Source organism: Camarhynchus parvulus, chromosome 1A (genome assembly GCF_901933205.1).
Source record: "Camarhynchus parvulus chromosome 1A, STF_HiC, whole genome shotgun sequence".
Lineage (NCBI taxonomy): Eukaryota > Metazoa > Chordata > Aves > Passeriformes > Thraupidae > Camarhynchus > Camarhynchus parvulus.
This window is the reverse complement of record NC_044586.1, coordinates 16,431,350-16,452,391: the sequence shown is the minus strand read 5'-3', so window position 1 is coordinate 16,452,391 and position 21,042 is coordinate 16,431,350. Positions and strand designations below refer to the sequence as shown.

The 21,042-nt window shown below is 39.6% G+C and overlaps 1 protein-coding gene across 1 annotated transcript in view; it reads right to left on the bottom strand.

Annotated features, from left to right (window-relative positions):
• VWF (von Willebrand factor) overlaps positions 1–21,042 on the bottom strand; it is a 127,001-nt gene that overhangs the window by 37,031 nt on the left and 68,928 nt on the right. Inside the window, exons 27-33 of the mRNA XM_030960690.1 lie at positions 20,576–20,711; positions 16,180–17,525; positions 15,769–15,888; positions 14,381–14,524; positions 6,089–6,232; positions 4,777–4,941; positions 2,471–2,514 (exon numbers count right to left, since the gene is read on the bottom strand). Of these exons, the coding sequence (XP_030816550.1) occupies positions 2,471–2,514; positions 4,777–4,941; positions 6,089–6,232; positions 14,381–14,524; positions 15,769–15,888; positions 16,180–17,525; positions 20,576–20,711 (2,099 nt within the window). The remainder of the gene's footprint in view (positions 1–2,470; positions 2,515–4,776; positions 4,942–6,088; positions 6,233–14,380; positions 14,525–15,768; positions 15,889–16,179; positions 17,526–20,575; positions 20,712–21,042) is intronic.

Sequence of the window (21,042 nt, the reverse complement as noted above, 5' to 3'; positions counted from 1 at the left end):
ACCCACACACCTCAGCAGCTCCCTTGGCTGTTATCTCTTAGTTTAGATGAGGTTATTTGTTTGTTTGTCCCTTCTTTAAGACAAGAGCTGAACAATACTAGAAAAGTAATGGTAGTAGCTCAGGAACATGGGGTTTGGCACCTTAAACAGCCTAGAAATGCAAATTGCTCTACAGATCACTTCATGAAGAAATATCACTATTATAAGACAAAAACCTACACTTTTTTACCACCTTTATGCCTGCTTCTAAATTTCAAAACAAGACTAACAATGAAAGTTAACTATGCAAAAAAACCCCCAAAACTAAAACCTAATTTATTATACTTGTCCTGATATTCTGCCAACTCAAATTAAAACATTAAACCAGTGGTTCTTTACACAGCCTATGTTTGGCACTCCTGCAACCCCTTGCCACTGGACCTGATAAGTACTAAAGACTTCCAAGGATTCAAAGAACAGCTGAACAAACTCACAAAGGACAAAACTATCAAGCATTAGCATATACAAAAAGGTGCCACTTGCAGCTCAGAGTAACAAATTGTTTATGGCTAGGACAGTTCAGGGAATTTTTATACATATTTATTAACATTGCTTCCCTGGATCCTATTTTTGGCCACACAATAGAGGGGGTTGGATGGATTTTTGGCCCGATCCAGCACATTTGATCTGCTACTAACAATGACCTTAATCAAGAATATTCCTTCCACAGTCACTTGCAGGGTAGGGGTAGTAACAAAACAAAACATGAAAAAGTAACAAATCACAATATTCCAAACACTGATAGGATTTAGGCTGAGATTTTTGATCCTGAGAACTCAGATTTCCTCGCAAACTGCAGGAGATCAGTTCCCACAATCTCCAGGTGCATGACAGACATCCCAGTTGGGGAGCTGAGCCTCCTGGAAGAATTCTCTGAGCAACGCCTGAAAGATTATGAAGCTGATATAAAAGCCTGTGTTTTCTGACCCAGGGAAGGAAGAGCCTTGATTCTTCCTTCCTGTGAATTTGTGGGCTGTGCTGGAAGAGGGGAACAGAACAGTGGCACCTTAGGGCCAGTGAGGCACAGCAGAGGATGCTGCACGACAGAGGCAGGGACTTCCACAGTAGCCTGTAGGCTCCATGGGATGCTCCAGAAGGCTCTGGCCGCACAGTGCCTTCCAACACCTATTTTTCCTGGCTGACAGAAGAGGCAACTCAAAATCCCCCTAAAGGCTACCATTTGAAAGTGCGGCTCATATGGACTGGAGCCTGGTGTGTTTCCTTCTAAAAGCATTTCAGCCAGAACAGAAATTGTGCTTTAAGTTTATCACCCCCAAAAATGAAACCTGACATGTCTGAAATTCAAGTTTAGCCTTCCCAGCACTTACCTACACATACCCATGTCTGCTTCTAGGAGCCCAGAGGCCTGGTCACATTCAGTTCAAACAAAATCTGATTTTTTTTTTTTTTAGTCTTAATAAAGAAGTTTTTCAAGTTTGGTTTTTGTTTGTTGGGTTTTTCTTTTTCCTTAATTAAGCTGTCAGCCTCAAAGCCATCAGATTATACTCTCTGTCTGATTTAGTTAAAGCCTTTCTGTATTCTGATCAGCTGATTGAGGCCAGCAGCTTTGATATATTTCCTGTGTTTAGGTAATTCATATTCACATATTAGCCATACCCTTCCTTCACAGTCATGTCTTCCCAAGGGAAAAACCAAAGGAATATTTTTTATGTATTTGAAATTCAAGATGAATCCTAGAGTAGAACTCATAACTGATCCTTACTAGAAAGCATGGCACAAGTGTATGCTAATATTTTTAAATGCATGTAGTACGATATACTCTGAAAAACCTTGGCATTTCACCTGAGATGAAGAATCTGAACCATTTATAACATCTGGAACACCAATTTCTTAGAGTGGGATCACTTTTGAGAGATCAGACAAGCTTACTTACACTTCTGAGCATTTTCTCAGGATTAATGAGAACTTTCACACAAACAAACTCCAAGAAATTTGATTTCCTTGCTAAAGAGATGATTTTACCTAGAGACATAACTATCACACAATAATTATCTTCCTGTAAAATTGCCATAGGGACAAGGTATTTGTAATTTCAGCAGAAGGACAGTGGCTGGACAATGAGGTTGTCCCTGCACATGCACCTTTATTTGGCCACTTCTGTCCCAGAAGTCCTCTCACCAAGAAATGAAAATGCATTTTTTGCTGTCAGGGAAGACATTGTCACTGTTCTGCAGTGGTTCTGCACTGACTTCAATAACATTCACACTCTGCAAGATGAGATAATGTTAGAGGAAGCCTCCTCTGTATGCAAAGTTATCCCACCAGTTCAAATTCCAACATTTTCTTCTTCCAAAATAATTCTTGATATTGTCTCATGCTTTTTTTTTTAGGTTAACTGTGAAGATGTTCATGTTCTTGTACAAACTTTGCAGCTTAAAAGCCACATGGCCAAAGCAGGCAATGCACTTACTCTCTTTTTGTTTCCATCCTCATCTATGCATTCTCTGACTGGGTCTGAAAGAGAAGCAGACATCTTTTAGTCATCCCATTCCCTTATCAAGCCTTTTAAGTGATGATCACCAAAATACAGATTGCTTACTTAAAAGTTTGATTTAAGTTGTGAGAAGTTTGGGGGATTTTGTGCTAGAGTGTGTGAATCCCTACCTGAAGACTGCAGGCATTTGTCCAAAGAACATAAGTCACAGAAGGCATAAATAATTACTGTGGTCTCAAAATACTCAGTGAGCAAAAACTGAGCTGCAATTCTACAGCACTTCTTGTACAGCCACAGCTCTGCCCAGATGGTGCTTAAAGGATGACCATGGCTTTGGCTCTGAGGCACAGTCCAGCCTTACCTCAGTCTTGTGATCCATTAAGGACATTCCTGGGAATTAGCAGGTAATGACAATTTCCACACTCACATTTATTAAATGCAGAAAGATCAATACAGCATAACTACACAAATAGCTGTAATAAGAACACCCAAATTCAGTGTCCTTACATTTAGTCATGACTGTGATGAGCATTTTTTCACATAATCAATTAAACAGTCACAGGGTACACACTGAATTGCAGTTTCTATGTTTGTATGCTTTCACTACACACCTAAAGATATTTTGGAAGCAATTTCATTTTTGTAGTATGGCATGACAAAATCTCTAGGATATTAAGACACTGACTAGCAAATTCTTTGTAGAATACTAGACTATGCTACCCCTATATACACTCTCCGCTCTGTCTTTTCCAGGATAAGTAATGTATTTTGAAATCATTTAGGAACTCTTTAAAACCTTTTTTAACAGTATTATTTTTTGTACATTTCCATACAAAAGGCAAGACTCCCTCTGCATGAGAAATCTAACTGTGTGAGTCAAGAGGGGAAAATTATGCTTTACAGATTGTATGAAATTTATGTAAAACAAAACAAACAGGAAAAAAATCTAAACAAAAAATAAATCCCCACAAAAAAAAAATTTGTTTTTCACCCCCTAGCAAAGTCTTCACCATCAGCAAGAGAGCTAAATTTCTCAGATCTTAGGTGTTGAATATGTCTATAGTTCAAGTTTGTCTATAGTTCAACAGCTTTTTGAGCTGTTGGAAAAGCTTTCATAAAAAATACAAAGCTTTCACCTCTAGTACTGATAGGTTATAGCACAGATTGCAATAAGAAAATAATTATTGGTTCCAAATTCCTGCTCCCCATCCTAAATCTTGGATCAATGTAATTTACAGCAAGAAAAATCACATTTTCCAGTGTGAAGAGAGGAAATGCATATTTAAAAATTTATTTTAAAAGAGAGGAAAGAAAATGGCAGCTGTTTAAATCTAGAAAATGGCAGCTGTTTGATTCTCTGGAGAGATTTTAAAACACCAGAAGTGATCCCAGCGGAGGCTGATCGGATATCTCCAAGCTGGACTGTGAACACTCTGCAACTTCCTCATTCTCAGAGCTCCTTGGCTCCACAAAAAAAAGTCCATTTATTGTAGTGGAGATGTAACTAAGCCCTCATAATACTGGCAAAAACCTGTGCAATGACTAACACCACGAGGCAGTGGCTTGTGGTGAGAACATGTGGATGTTATTGGAACAGGAATAACAACAACAAGATGAGGGATAAATATCTATATCCAGATCAAGGAGATAAAGAAGTAAAATCCTGGTCAGTGTCGAAGCAAGGTTCCTTAGAGAAGAAGCGTTGTCATCTATATAAATAAGTGAATGCTTGTTTAAAACATTTCACGCTTTTTTTCCCCAGTATCTGTTTCCCTGGGAAACTAAATTCTTTATTATTTTTCTTTTTGCCTTCTATTTTGGCTGAATTTTCTGTAGACATGCACATAACAATGTCTGAAAAACACATAACTTGAAATCTTTGCTCACAACATTTCTGAAACTTCTGAAACACGCCCCATTCATTCATGACAGCTTCAACTTTCCTGGTGTCCTTCATTTATTGACCAGTCCTGACTATCAAGATTTTCACCAAGATTGATTTTTATTAAGACAGAAGCTTGAAAGTTCAGGCCTAAGCAATTCTAAAAACCTTGCTGGAATTGGGCTAATTGGAATAGCAGCTGGATACATATTTAAAGGGCTGAAATTTGGTTTCACACCTAAGTTATGAAGGTGGTCTAGGTCAGCATTTGTGATGGTTGTCAGTGGAACACTCACAACAGAGCATCTGATTGCCTTCTCGTATCAAGAAAAATCATCCTGGTTTTGCATTTCAATTTTTGTGTTTGCTCCAGACACAAGGTCATGACTTTTGGACTCACCCATACACACTTTTTTGATAAATTCACTGTTCAATGTGATCATAGTGGATAAATCTTCAAAATTCTGGAGCTTCATGATTCTGTTAGCAGCAGATGGCCCAGCCAAAGTCCTTAGCTGCCCTTCATCATATCTGTTCCCAACAACAACTGGGAACAGGGATACTCCTAGGAAAAGAGAAGGAAGGGTTTGAAATCGGCAAGGCACAGGAGAAAATCATTGCTTATGGACATGGAGTGTTCATCCCTGGAAGTATTTAAAGAATGTGGCACTTGGCAGTGCTGGGTTAATGGCTGGACATGATAATCTTAAAGGTCTTTTCCAGCCTAAAGATGATATCACTTTTATGTTTTCATTTGTTTCTAAAAAAAATAGATCTGGGAAAAGGTTTTCTCCAACACTTAATTTTCATGTGTTACTTGCATCATTCCCCCCACATTGGCTAAAGGCAACTAAGGGCTGAAATGGTGCTGCTCTAATCACTCTGTTAGCTAAGATGAGCTCTATTAGTCCCAAGCATAATAAGATCATTCATGATCTTATTATAAAATTAAACAAAACAAAATGCAGCTGCAGACTTAATGACATCTTCACTCTTTTTTAATGAAAAAAAAGAATCTCAATATGCTGTTTTCTTTCTTCAGTTACACAGAAATTGGATAATTTTCAAACCATTTAATTAAAAATAACAGTTGATAGTTGTAATACAGTCCATGCCTTATTCAATAACTCCCAGAGCAACCTTCAAACAAAGTCAAAGTTCCTCAGCTGAACACCTGAGGAACCTGAGGTACTGAAAAAACAGCCAGAAAACCTGAAAAATCATCAGGCAGCACATTGATAGCAAAAGTATATTCCTGTAGAGGTCAGTGAAGAATCTGATAAAAACCTCTAATTATTATTATAATTATTATCTTTATGATGATTATTTTTATTTATCATTATTATTATTACTAGAGTGAACCTTTCAAGTTTCACTGTACTGCAACAGTACTGAATTTATGATATTAGACCCCATTTCTGTTATCCCTGTCTACCCACATGATCTCAGAAAACGAGATGCTACTAATTTGTAAGTCCTGGGGAAGCTGTCAGCCTTAATTGCAGATGGGTCCTCAATTTCCCAGTACCTCAAAGGCATCCTCACGGGCCATGTTTTTTTCAGGTCTGTTCCTTACCACAACACTATGCACAGTAACTCCAGAACTTACATGAACACACCAGTGTCTTGTTTTTCCACCTTTTGTTCTAGCTCATTACTTAAAAAGTAATAACAACTCTACTTATAAATAGTGACAGTGAAACGAGGTTTACTGTTCACTCTTGCAGAAAGGGCAGCAGCCTCCACAGCATCTTGTGAGCTCCCCGACATGATGACAATCACAACCTTTGATGCGCTGGGTCTGCCCCCGTGGGATTCTGACATCACATTCTGGACCACAAAATCAATGGCATTTCCTAGGAAGAAATGAAGAGAGAAATGAGAGATATAATAGAAAAGTCATAGGTGACCGTAGAACTAAATTTTATATCGCTTTCGTGTGTTACACTATTAGGTAATGAAAAATATTTATTTTTAAAAGACTCTTAATGTCTCATTTATTGCAGCTACATAAAAGATCTCAGCTATTAAAAACCTTCAGTATTTATTAAGACATCCAAACACAGGAGGACCATCCTTAACTTCATCTGTAGACTATCCCAGTCTCTGCAGTGATAGGAATTTTTTTCCCTTTCCTTAGCCATGATAACGAAGTCTCAGTCCTCGCTTAAGTACTTACCTTTCCCAGAAGTATTCCCAGCCCTAAAGAATAGAAGACATTGTGGGGATTATATTCCTGCTTCAAACTGCCGAGCAACACTGACATCCAGTGGCAAACTGATCCACAGCTTGGCATCATCCTGAGTTATTCACACAAGTTGTTCTGACTCCTATAAAAGATCTAGTGCTTCCTTAATTTCATCGACTTTCCCCACAAGTGTGAAAAGCCTATCTTGCCTCCACACTACCAGTAACCTTTCTGAAATTCAAACTCTGTATAATCCATGATACAACCAGATGATCCTGATTAAAATAAAAACAAAACAAAAAAACCCACACCAAACCCCACAAAACTCGCAAAGAAATTCTACCTGAGCTACCAAATCACAAATTAGCTTAAAAGGGAAGCTGCTGCCCATTCATTTTACATCTGTGAACACTCAGGCAAATTTTGTTGATAATTATGACCTCAGCAAGAAAGCACTTTGTTAGCACTTGCATTTAGACATGTATTTGCACAAATATTTACACTGGGAATCATGATACACAGCTTTCTTAAAAGCTCCTTTGGGCTTGGAAGTTATCAGGTCAGGAAGTAGAAATGAAACTGGGTGACAGATGTGACGTTCAGGGAAAACAGTGACTGGTGAACAATAAACACTTGAAAGAGTATTTCCTCTGAGTAATCTGCAATAACTATGGAGCAAAAATAGGTTTGCCTGAGGAATTCACTGTAACAGGTTTGCCTAAGGAATTTATAATAACAAATGCATTTGTAAAACACTGGAAGTCAACCTGTAAATAATTCACCAGTGCAGCCCCAGCACATCTTAGCGCACCTGAACACTTTGTACTTGATGTCTTCTTGCACCATATCACTCACACCTTTTTAGTGATAGAAGCAAAAACCCTTTTCCCAAGCTGCTGCAAGCATGGACAAACTTTAGGAATCTCACTCAGCACATTGATTATTGATAAGGCTTGGAGAGCTGGGATTGTTCAGCTCGGAGAAGGCTCCAGGGAGACTTCACTGCAGCCTACAGTATTTAAAGAGAGCTTATAAAAAAGAATGAGAGCAACTTATTTTAGTGGTATGTAGGGATAGGACAAGGGGAAGAGTTTTAAACTAAAAGAGGGGAGATTTAGATTTGATGTGATGAAGAACTTTTTTACTCAGAGGGTCCTGAGACACCAGTGGAACAGGCTGCCCTGGGAAGTTGTGGCTGCCCCAACCCTGGAAGTGTCCTAGGCCAGGCTGGATGGGGCTCTGAGCAACCTGGGATAGTGTAAGCTGTCCCTGCCTATGGCAGGGGGCTTCAACGAGACAAACTTTGAGGTCTCTTCCAACGCAAACCCTTCAGTGATTCTATACCATGGCAACAGCAGTTGGATATTCAGTGAAAACCTTGACATTTTGGATGTTTTTCTACTTGCAACAAAACACATTTTAAAACACCATTATTTGTTAGGTGATGATTGCATTTCACAAGCTACTGTTCCTGACCACAAAAAAATAACTAACCTCAGGCATTATCTCATGTCCTACACAGCTTTCCCACAATCCTTTCTACAAATGGTTTTGTGTCTGTCAAGGTAAATGTTAGATATAGAATGGCACATTAGCTAGAAACAACTAAGGATAAAACAAAATACAGCAAATAAATCTCACTATATTCAATATCTCTGAGACTGCTTCTGGATGGTCACTGTGCCAGAAGATTGACTCATTCCCCTTTGGTCCTACAATTACCAAAAAAAAGTATTTAACTTTCAAATCTATTTTAGGTTAAACTTTTGTGCAGTAAGAATCACAAATTATTTTTCATCCATTTGTGAAAAGTACTTGAAATTTCTTGGTTTTTTTAATGACTCTTTAACTTTTGTGTGGTTCGTGTAGTCAGCAGCCAGTCCAGCTCCATTTTTCTTCTTCTCACATTAATTTTAAAAATGTTCAGAAACTCCATAAATATTTGCAAACTGAAAAAGAAAATCCATTCTTTTTATAATTTCTCATAAAGAAATCAAGTACTGTTGTAATAGAATCAGTGACTATTTCAAAGGCCCAAAAAGCAGTTACTCCATGCAGTTAATTTAATGCATGGAAAATTGGATTTAGCATAGTAAAAACCCTTTGGATTTCTCCCTTTATTTTTAAGCCAGCGCTGGAGAAAAGAGCCAGGTGTCTGAAGACATCATCAAATGAACACTTTCGTCCTGCTAGAGGGATTCAGAAAGTCATCACATCCCAAGCTGGAAGCTGTCACTTCTCAGCTCTTCGTCTCTCCATATCACCACAGAGGGAAATAACAAATCCCTCAGAGGCCACAATAAAAACTGTTCACTGCTAAAATCAACCAACTTCAACATTTCCCTACTGAGAGACCGCAATACAACAAAGACCTGACATTTTCATATCAGTAAAGCAAATATGAGTATTTACACCGAATTAAACAACACTGTGCACAAGGCTTTATTAAGACTGGAAAGAGTTTTCACAGCATGGAAACATAAAGACAATCTCAGAATGGTTTGGGTTGGAAGGGACCTTAGAAATCATCCAGTTTCAGCTCCCCTGTGATGGGCAGGAACATATTCCTCTACCCCCAGTTGTTTTCAGTCATTTTAGCCCTTCCTTCAGCCCACCAAAATTGGTGAGCCCCCAGTAGCCTTCCAGCTCAGTCAGTAGGATATGACTGCCACTCACTGGGCATGTCCAGGGAAAAAAATGCAAATAAATAAAAAGAGGAAGCAAAAATCCAATTGAACCATACAGGCTCCTTTAGAAAGGACAGACCAATCAATCCAAGCACAGAACAGCATCTTCTTCCCGTCCTTCAGTGCTCATGTTTGGAATAATCATTAAATAATGACTATGAACATTTGATGCTGAAATTCTGAGAGTCAGAAAAAGCTTCTTAAAAGCCTTTTCCTGGTTGACTTGACACCTAGTAGATTTCAAATTTAGACTTGTATTCTGAAGTTACAACTCAGAATGGTTCACACAGAGGTTCCTGCAAGGACTAAACGGACATAAACAAGTTTTCAGGACAAAAGACAATCTGTTGAATAGGTTTGGAGGCGTTTACTGTGAGTCTACGGGGAATTACACTAGATTCTACCTTATTAAATAGTTTCATTAATGATTTGGATGGAAGAGTTAAAATGTGTAAAAAGGCATGTTAATCTGAATCACAAATATTGGATTGGGAGCAATCATGGACATCATGGAACTAACTGAATGAGCACAAGGTGCCCTAGAAATATTTAAAATATATCCAAGAAATAAAAATGAAGATTCATCCCAGAGTTAGCCAATCTGGAACACGCAGACATTTAATATTTTGGTGGATGCCTCAGGGAAAGCAAAAACTTCCTAACAGAAACATTTGCAACTATTTTCTTTGGGTCTGTAGAGTTGTGGCAGACAAGGGATTTCAATTAGATGGAGGTTCCTGCTGGGAACTCATAATCTGTGCCTTAAGTGGCCTCTGCAACATCTTGACCAAAAAAATGTACCACAAGAGATTTTAATCTCCCACAAATCCTGAAAACAGCCTGGGAAAGGAACAAAATAGGAATGGTCACTCAGAACATGAAGTGATACAGAAGCAGCCAACACTGTCTGGATGGTGTAAGTATTCCAGACTGCAACTACTTAACCAAGGACTTGTCTAACCAGGAACAACTCCCTACAATGATAATCATAGAATCATAAAATCACAGAATGGTTTGGGATGGAAAGGACCTTAAAGATTATTTCATTCCAGCCCCCCTGCCATGAGCAGGGACACCTCTGACTAGACCAGGTCCATAATCCTGAAGCTGGTCTTTTAATTTAGGCTCTTCACTTGGCACTGAATTGGGATTTTTCATTTAAAATAGCAGATTATTTTAATTTTGAAACAAATTTCAACATATTAAAAACTGATCCCACAGTGCTTTAAGTGGTCAGTTGTTGGCACATAAATATTGATATTTTGGCATTAACACATATTAATTAACGTGTGCTGAACTTTTCATGAACAGCAGAAACCTATCAGTCCCACACCACTGAATTGGACAGGCCCCAAAAACATCTCCTCTACAGGTCACAAATCCTGCATTTCTCTTACCACTAAGGGCTTCTGATGAAGCCAGACTCCACCAGAAGCTCATTTAACTCACAAACCTTGTAAGAAATGAACTAGAAAAAAAAGCAAACAAAAAATCCCCTGAAAAGCAGTGAATTAAAACAGCTTGGGGAAGATATTAGCAGTATCTAAAAATGGCTTCAAAAAGGAGCTGGCACCACCAGTTCAGCAATATTTGCGGGGAACAAGTGAAAGCCTCTGTCAGCGGGTGGGAGCCCTCTGATGAGGACAGCTGCTGGCCTTGGGTGACGGTGGGCAAGATTTTGGAAATTCGATATAGAGTTCAACATTTGAGGGGAGATATGAATAAGGAAAAGTGTTACAGGGTGTCACAGACATCTTTTATGAAAAATCCTTTCCTTAGGATTCTCCTGAGAAGCTGAGAGGCCTCAGGAACAGAATGTAAACATTGATTATCTGCTGCTGTGGAATGCAGCAGGTGGATCTTTGATTGGCCCATGTTGGTTGCTTCTAATTAATGGCCAATCACAGAGCAGCTGGTTATCATTCCTTCTCATTCTATTCTTAGCTAGCCTTCTGATGAAATCCTTTCTTCTATTCTCTTAGTATAGTTTTAATGTAATATATATCATAAAATAATAAATCAAGCCTTCTGAAACATGGAGTCAAATCCTCCTCTCTTCCTGTTGAAGGTTGCATGCAAGATGTTTTCCATTACCATCTGTATGGCAGATTACCTTTGTCAAGTGGGCAATTTGACTTATCTCTCTCTTTGAGTGACCACATTCACACCTCCCTTGGGAGGGGACCTCTGCTGATAACAGACTATTGAATATCAGTGCATGACTGATAAGAACTATAACATCCCATTGTGAGATGCTCCGCCCAGAGGAAGGAGCCAGGCATTGCCACCCTGATATACTCTGAGATTCTGGAACATCCAGCACGGTTTTTCTCCACGGGATTCCCTAGAGGAACAGCAGCTGCATCTTCCTCCTGGATCTTCAGAGGAAGACTACATCCTTCTCTACAGATTCCCCTTGCTCCAACAGAACCACACCTGATACTTCAGGAGGACTGCAGCCACATTTTCAATCAGACTACCACCAACACCCTGACCCACAGGGTGTCAGGTTGGGTTCTGACTCTGTCAGTGTTGTTCTAGTGGACTGCACTGTTTATATATATATTTTTTTTCCTCTCCCTATTAAAGAACTGTTATTTCCTGCTCCCATATCTTTGCCTGAGAGACCCTTAATTTAAAATTATAGCAATTTGGAGGGGTGGGGAGGGTTTACATTCTCCATTTCAGGGGAGGCTCCTGCCTTCCTTAGCAGACTCCTGTCTTTCAAACCAAGACAGATTTTGGCACCCCAACGTACACTTCCCTCAACCTAAGACCCCTGTGAACACGGTCACAATGGAAGCCTTTGCTTCCAAAACCACAGGGGAGGTTTAGGAGAAAGACATTAATACCTTCTGAATCCTGACAGCAAAGCTGAATGCTACTAATCAAATATATTAATAATGATGGAAAGTTGGAGGAAGAATATAAATTTAACAGGTTTCTTTTCTTGGAGGGGGGAAATATTTCTTTCCCTAAAGATGCTTTTATACAGCTGAGCCACATAGAACATACTTCCTCCAAATTTTAAGGCTGAGGCAGGAAAATGTCAGCCTAAAAGAGCAACTTTTACAAGGGCTATAAGGAAGCAAAATAATGTTTTTATAAAGTGTTAAGCAGTATTTACTGTAGGGATTGCTCAGTCTGCTCCCTGTGACTCTCCTAAACACCCACAAATGCTGAACAGAGACACATTTATGTGATTCTCAGTTGTCTTGCACACATCACTTCAGCGTTTAGTTAGTTTCCTTTTTGTTTTTCGGTTGTTTCTTATGTGAAGTTGTACACGATTTCATGATGTCTGAATAGCCCCAGAGGTACTTCTTGATAGGTTACTTGAGCCAAGATTCGCCTGATGTTATTGAATGGCCCCACTGCACAAGCATGGGAAAGATTTGTGGTATAAGCTGCTCTTTCTTGTTCTTTTTATGCCCTCACATACTCAGTAGTTTTTCATTATTTTTTTTTACTAAAATCTCTCCTGGAGTTTCCTTATGGCTAAATAATGCAGGAAAGGGAATGCTTTCTACAGTAAGATTTTTGCAGTGGTAGCAACAATTGCCCTCTACACATAGAGCTTTTTGGACCAAAAAAGCACGATTTGGATCAACAAAGATGGAATAAAGATTTCACTTAATTGTTCTTCTACCATCAGGCAGCCAGTGCAAATAAGAAGAAACAGCTCTGGTCTTATAGCAATGATCAAGCAACGGCTAGTAAAGATCGCCTAAGAAAATGCAGCATCCAGACTGGGCCATCTACATTTGTCAAGCAGCCTCTGCATTTCCAGATGCCTGAGCACAGACAGAAGGGCCTGAGTGACCGTGCACTTCCTGGGAATGCTGTCTCCTGCACAGCCAGCCACATTCACACACATCACAAGGTGCAACACAGCACCATATTTTCATGACCTCATTTGAGAGGAACTACTTCTACTCTATTTCACTTTCATTCATTATACCACATCCTCGATCACGGTCTCTGAGCATTTTCCAATGAGACATAAACAAATCACTAATGAGGATGTCATGTGGCTGCCTCTTCCGTTTCATTTCCCAAAGGCCGTGTTTGCTCTGTTTATACTGCAGTTCCATGTGGCTTTCTCTACACATTACATGGAAGGCTTCACAAAACTTATCTATTTGTATGCAACAATTCATCCCACAACGAGCCTGTAGAAGTCTCATCAGCCATCTGGTATTTTTATTTCTCCAGGTTGAGAAAGCAATCAGAGCTAATCCTCCTGTGAACTATGGAAGTCAGGTTTTATTTCGCACTTTTCTGTACAAATAACTCTTTGTAGTCCAAAGACTCCAAAAATCTGTATATTCCCCAACCCTTAAAGGACCCTGATGCTAGATGGCTGCCAGAGTAAATGTGGTTCCTATCCAGAAGAACAAAATTCTCAGGGTAGCTGGTGTAAGATGCTGTAGAAGAATAATTTTTTGCTGAACCCTGCAACTGATATTTCTGTGTGCACCAAGTTTCTGCAGACCAGTGGGAAAGCTGATGTTTTCGCACATGAAAATGGAAGTGGACCTGTCTGTCTGGAACAGAAGATAGTATTTCACAAGTAACTCTTCAGCTGAGGTGTTGCCTTAAGCAATTCTTGTTCTCTGCTCCCTGGCACCACTCCCAGTCTTGTGTCAGCCCAAGTCCCTGTGGAACCAGCATGGCAACTTGGGTAAAGGAAGTGAACCACACAGAATATAACTCTTGTTTTGCTATTTTTCAGCAAGATGGGTTACACTGGCTCAGCACAAACATCTGGTAAGGGCAGCTCATGAAGCCAGCATGAGCAGCTCTGCTCCTAAATGTCTAATCAACTAACCAGCACTGAAAGGTTAATGATCAAAGTCCTTACTTCTTCATTATGCTTTGCTTGCTTGAAAGATATCCTGAGCATTACTTCAAGGCTTCTTTCCAAAATACATTAAAGACAAACCATAATTTGTGTAACCTACGAATTCATTTTAGTAGAGAAAACTGAACCATAACTAGAGGTTGAACCTTAACAGGAAATGTCACCACAATGACATAAATTGGTGCTTGTAGCCAGCCTGTATTTAGCATTCCATGTGGTTTTGTTCGTCCCCTGTTTAAACACCAGTGTTCACAAAATCACTCACCTAATCTGGTAGGACCTTGCTCCCTTTGTTGAATGGACTGCACCATCTCTACAAGCCTGTCAGTCTCTTGAGGCATGTTCCATGAAATTTCTACATTATTTTCCCTGGCATACTGAAGAACTGACACGTGAATTGAAGAATTGCCTGAAGCAGAAAATAAACACTTTAGGCAGTGCATGTGAATGTCTTAAAATAAATCTAAAGAAACGTTGGCATTGTGATTTACATTAGGCACAACTGGACAATGGTTTTCTATCAGAGTGTGAAAAGACCAAAACTGAACTATTCCCTGATGAAAAAACATCCAAGTACTGCTGGAAACAGTTGCTTTTCTATCAGGAGTCAGCATGCAGTATTTTAGCACAGATCAATATGACAGTAACTGGAGAATTTTGTTTTCTTGATCTCCATTCAGGATTATTTCTTTTCCATTTTAAAATTATCTAAACATCCCCTCTTTTTTTTTTCTTTTAACATGCACCTTGTTTTGCACAAGCAGTAGATTGATGCTCCATTTGTCAGATGGGCCAAGCTCCCTGGATCATTTCATGCACAATTCCCTCTCTCATAACAGCACTGGAGTGATGTGCATGGAACAAAGTGAATCCAGGGAGCTTGACCTGTGAAGGGGAATGAAGACAAATTCCAAATTATGGTCCTCTCTAACATCCTGATTATACATTATGTAAGAAGTACAAATAAAACTATTAACAGAGCGTTTATATAGACAGTTTGAAATACCAGAATTGCAAAATTAAACCAGGCAAAATGTTGTCTATAGTGATTGGCTATACTTCTCTTCATGGCCCCATACTGAAGGTATTTATTTATAGAGCACGAGTCTTTATCAATGCTTTGTAAGACATATATGAACACTACCAATAACAGCAGTTGCTCCATGGAAATGGTTTAATGCTGGATCAAAAAAATGTAAGTCTATAATTCTGACTAAAAATAAAAACAAAATCCATGTTTGTTAAATAAAACTGGGAAAACACAGGATGCAGATGAACTTGGTACAACGCATACAATGTCTTAAACTGCTCCCTGTGCTACATGATCCCTTCATGTATGTGCAGGATACAATGCTTTCTGCCAGAGGGGCTGCACTGATAATGAAAGATAAGGACTGGCCTGACCAGAGGTGTACCCCCATATCAGTACACAGTCTACAAGCACAGTGAGCTTAGCACACCCAGAAAGCATCAGCCATCCCACAGGGGTCTGGAAATAAACATTGAGCAGTCAGTGCTTTGAGGGATTAGAATGAGTAATTTAAAATTAAGAATTGAAAAACCTCCAATAAGAAGCTGGTTTGTCCCCTACAAGCAAATTCCTTTGTTTTACAAAACATATTTCTGTGTTTGTGCTGAAAGGCAGATACATACCAATCACAACACTTTCAATAAATGCCCGCACAAAGCTTTTCATTTCCTCAAACTCTGATGCTCCAATATTCAAACTTCCATCCAGAAGAAACATGATGTCCATGGGTTTGTTGCACAACTCTGAGGGTGAGAGGGGGAGGGAAAAAAGTTATTTTATATATAATAACCAAAATTAATATCTGCTAATGTGGTAGAAGGGGAAAGGGTAGGTACAGTTGCATTTTGGGAAAACAGAACAGGATAATGACCATTTGAAGCAATTAGTGATGCCCCTTGAATGAAAGCCTTGAGATTCATATCCAGTGGGATACATGGATATTTCAATTCCTGCTTTTCTATGATGCACAGGGTAAACAGAGGAGACCCAACAGAAGAAAGAAGAAATTACACAGAAAATTCATCCAATCTTACCTGTGATTTCAGTCCAAAATCTCATCCCATGAGTGCAGCACGACTGCAGCACTAATTCAGGTGCCTCTTCAATAAGACTGTTGTAACTATTCAAGATAATTGGGTCATTAGGCTGACTGATCTTTCTGAGCTCTTGGATATTAGCACTGGGGGTTATGCCTATGGGAATAACATTTATGCTCCTGGGAGGTCGTGTGATAACATCAGTGGAAGGACTGGATGACACCATATATACCAAGTGAGGAACATCTTGCCTGCCCCCATTCACTGATGTAAATGTATGCTTGGAAATATAATCAAGGGCATTGCCAGTGTTGGTAGCCCTCCCTCCCTGGTAGGGTATACTCCTCACTTTCTCAATAATATTTTCCTTTGACTGTATTTCCCTAAAGGAATACTCCAGACTGACAGTCTCTGAATACTGCATGACTGTAACGTGAATATTTTCCTGTCCCACATTCATTCCTGTGACCACCTTCTCAATGAATTTCTTGACTTTATTGAAGTTTTCCTCTCCAACATTGTCAGATCCTTCCACAATAAAAGCAATATCCAGCCTGTTGGGATGGGACTTTTCTGAAAGAGGTGGTGAGGCTGTGAGTCCCAAAGGGGGAAATATGACACTGGACATGGTTGGAGCAGATGTAGCTGGTGACAGAAGACTTTCTTGAGGTCCAAGATCACACAGGTGATCAATGAGGAAATCTCTATGATCCATTAGCTCCAACACATTGCTCACTAGGAAGGCTCTGCTACCTGGAAACATTTTTGCCACGAATTTGACTTGCTCCACATTGATATGTGGCCCAATCCCCACGGGTATTACTGTGATGTCTCTATTCTTCAAAAACCCAAGCATGTCACGGATTTTTTTTTGAGACCTGCTTGCTATAAATATCACTGCAATTTTGGCAGCATTGGTCCTCTCCGCTTTTCCAAACACATGCAACGCAGTGTATTTAAAGACTTCATAGGCAGATGCTTCTTTATCACCTGTGTATTTTATGTTCTGGACAATTCTTCTCATCTGGGAATTTGTTTTGATATCTTTAAGATTAAGATAGATGGTGGGACCAGCCCTATACACCAGAATTGACACTCGGATTTTTTTCTGGGAGATGTGGAGTTTTTTCATCACACCAATTATGAAAGTCTTCAGCTGTTCAAAGTCATCCTCTGAGAGTTTATTGGAGCCATCGATCAGGAAGGCCAAGTCCATCATCTTGCTGCATGAGTATGCACTGGCTGGTAGCTCAATGTCCTCCTCTGGAATAGGTGTTGTCAGAGTTAGGATGTCCTCCATGGGCTCACAGTCCACACAGGTTAAGTTCTTCCCTTCACACAGACTACAAAAATCATCAAATCAGAAAAACATCAAATTTAACTGTAAAAAGCAATGCTTATAACAGCAAGTCACCCACACATTATAAAAGAACACCAATGCAAAACCAAACATCTCAAAACCGCAATGAAACCAAAACATGATGTGAATAATTTTTCCTCCCACCCCAATTCCCCACAACTTTCCACATGTTATTGTACACCTAAATCCCCTGCATTCATGGATGTTTGTTTAGATCCAGGAAACGTGACCAACTACCGCGTGTTTGTCAGAAGAAACTCCTTAGAACAGTCTTTTGCAGAAGGGGTAAAATCTGTGTCTGGAAACTGTTTAGGAACCACTGAGTATCAGTAGTACAGCAACGTACAGGATACTGGTGGACTGAACTGGTTGATCTGGTCTGCTTCACAAGGAACCAAAACATGAGGCAAACTGCAGGCAGCGAACACCAAGTAAAATCCTAGACTAGGAGAGATGTTTTACCTTTGATATGACTCAGCAAACTCTGTGCAGGGGCCAGGTTTACACAGATTTTAACCTTACTGAAATTAACAATCTTTTTTCTACCTCTTAAGTGCTTTACTTTCCTGGTGTTTTTTTTTCCTGACTTCATTTTAGTTTGGATACAGCTTTGGCACATGTTCATCCTCCACTTTTTCTTTTATCTCTTTTACCTTCCTACTGTTTACCATTATTTCTTCTTCAGTCCAGTTTGTCATATTAAATGCTTTATTTCAACCATAGATGTTATCTCTTTTTAGTCCTGTGTCTTCCCTCACCGTTTCTACTCACCTCCAGTAGTACATTTTCCCCTTTCCACCTCAGCTCCCAATTTTCTTTCCCTCCCTTATTCATCTTTTCCACTATTCATCCTTCTGCACTACCAAGAGCTTTTTCACCTCTGTCACCCTCCACCTTTTATGAACTCATTTAAAATTCATCCATCTCTAGCAAGGCTTTAACACTTCTGCCCTTCTAATTCCTGGCTGCATGTTTCTCTTTACTTCCTAGAATCACAGAGGGGTTTGGGTGGGAAGAAATCTTTAAACTGTATCCTGTCCAACTCTCCTGCAATGAGCAGAGACATCTTCAACTAGATCATGTTGCTTAGAGCCATGTCCAGCCTGACCTTAAATATTTCCAGGGATGGGACATCCACCGCCTCTCTGGCAACCTGTGCCAGTGTTTTACCAATCCCTTTGGTAACTTCTTCCTTATGTCTCATATAAATTGAACATCCTTCAGCTTAAAACCACCACCCCTTGTTCTGCCCCAAATGGCCCTGCTACAAATTTTGTACCCAACTTCCTCATAGGTTGAAGCACTTAAAGGTCACATTAAGATCTTCCCAGACCCTTCTCTTCTCCATCCTGAATAATCCCATCTCTCTCTCTGCCTGTCCTCACAGGAGGTGTTCCAGCCCTCTGACCACCTTCGCTTCTCAGAGAAAAGAACGTGCCTGCACTCAGGCAGGTGGAAAAGAACTAGTCCATATATTCTCCTTATCTTACTGGACAGTCCAAGGAACAGAGTAGGAAAAAGTTATAAACAAGTAACCACCAAAAATGCTTGCTTGCACTGCCAGAGAAAACCCAGGATGTACAAACTACATGTGTCAATACTGGAAGAAGATGCCATTTTCCAGGAAAATACTTCATTTTACATGTGGCACCTTCATTTAAGTTCTCTTAATAGAAGTGTTATGTTCTTTTCAAGCTCATTTTAGTGTCTTCCTAATTGCAGAATGCACAGCTACTTTTGGCATTAACATACAGTAACAGAAGATTTATTATTCTAATCCTTGTATGAACAAGACTCTTCTAGTTTCCGATTTCCTTTGGATGTTTGCTATGAAATTCATTTTTGTGGAATATTTTCTATTGTTTGGTGTAGGCATCTAAATTAGGTGACAGCTATGCAAAAGGATGTTTCCCTAGTGAGATAAGTTTTCCTAATGTTCTGAAATCTTTTCTGAGCAGCAGCCAGTGTATCAACATTTAAGATAAGTTATTATTAAGAATTACAAAAATTGGAGAACAGAGACTCATTTAAGAAGACTCTTTTTTGACCTTTTGCTCTTCAGGGCTCTTCATGTACGTTGTCTAAAATTATGTATTTAATTGATGAGCCTAACTGTCTCATGCCCTGGGTTTATAGCTCAGTTGCACACCAGCCCTGGGTAGAGACCAGGAATTGTAAGCTTTTACGTATTCTGAGCTTCTGTGAGGTTCAGAGCACTTGGAGGTACAGTGCTGGTCTGTGATAATAGCTGCTGCAGTTTTACAACTCCGTTTCCATTAAATCTGATCATTTTACAAGTTGGAAAACTCTCTTTTATTCACAGCATTATAAGTCACTAGTGAAAATATCCATCCATGGTCCAGACATCCAGAGAATGACAGATTTCCATAATATTCCACAGGGCATTAAACAAAATGCAAACAGCCTCTGCGGCATTGCAGCCAAAGGCCCTCATCCTGCACAGTGCACAGCAGTGCACATTCCCTTCCATTTATTTCATCCTATTTAGAAACACCTGTATACAGGATCAGACCATGGGTATCACCTTAACATCTCCTGGAAATTGGTTTTCCAGTAATGGGACACAATTCCAACTGCTAATAATCTCAGCAATTTCTAGACTGAGCGCACATTCAGACCTTGCACCTCACATAGGAATTTTTTAGTGCTGGCAGATGGAAGGAGTCTAACAGCTTTATTGATGTTGAATCACACATTGCACATAAAGAAGTTGAACATCTGAAGCAAGTAGGGCCACCAACACATGGGAAAAGGCCTTTTTCTAGAAAGGAATTTATAGATTTTACTTGCTTCAATTCAGTTGACATCCTATAATCCCTACTGCTGTCATTGAAAAACTTCAGCCCTGGGTTCTCTGTGAAGGGTTATTGACATAAAAGATGGTTTTCAAGCTTCTTTTGGAGTGATATATTTAAAGTTACATCTATATACTTATTCATGAGGATGTACTTCATCCCTGACCCTTCATCCTACACAAGAGGGATGCTGGTTCCCTGCACAACCCCATCATACCAAGACTGACAGTGCTGTGGATCATCTCTGTTCAAAACCACTCTCCTTCCATGTGGGATCCTGTCACCTCCAACTGCACACACAGGACAGTCTTCTGGACTGACACAATCCAGGGACAACTCATCAACGATTTTCCCTGTTTCAAAACAGCAGAGCAATGTAAAGATGCCAGTTGTCATGAACTGTAAAACTAATCACGGGGTTAAAAACAAAACAGTGCTTCAGAGGTGGGCTCAAACCTCCTGAATACTCTGCTTGGTGTTGTGGCCACTGCCAATTTGACACAGATAACTATTTCCTTCCCTCATAATGGCTTTTATTTAGATATTGAAACCACCTAACCCAGTGTATACTTTCAACAGCCAGCACCCACACAGCAGGTAAATATATCTTCAGAACAAAACATGGAAGATGTCAGGGTATCAGTAACATCAGGGGAAAATTACATTTTCCATTATACATGTATA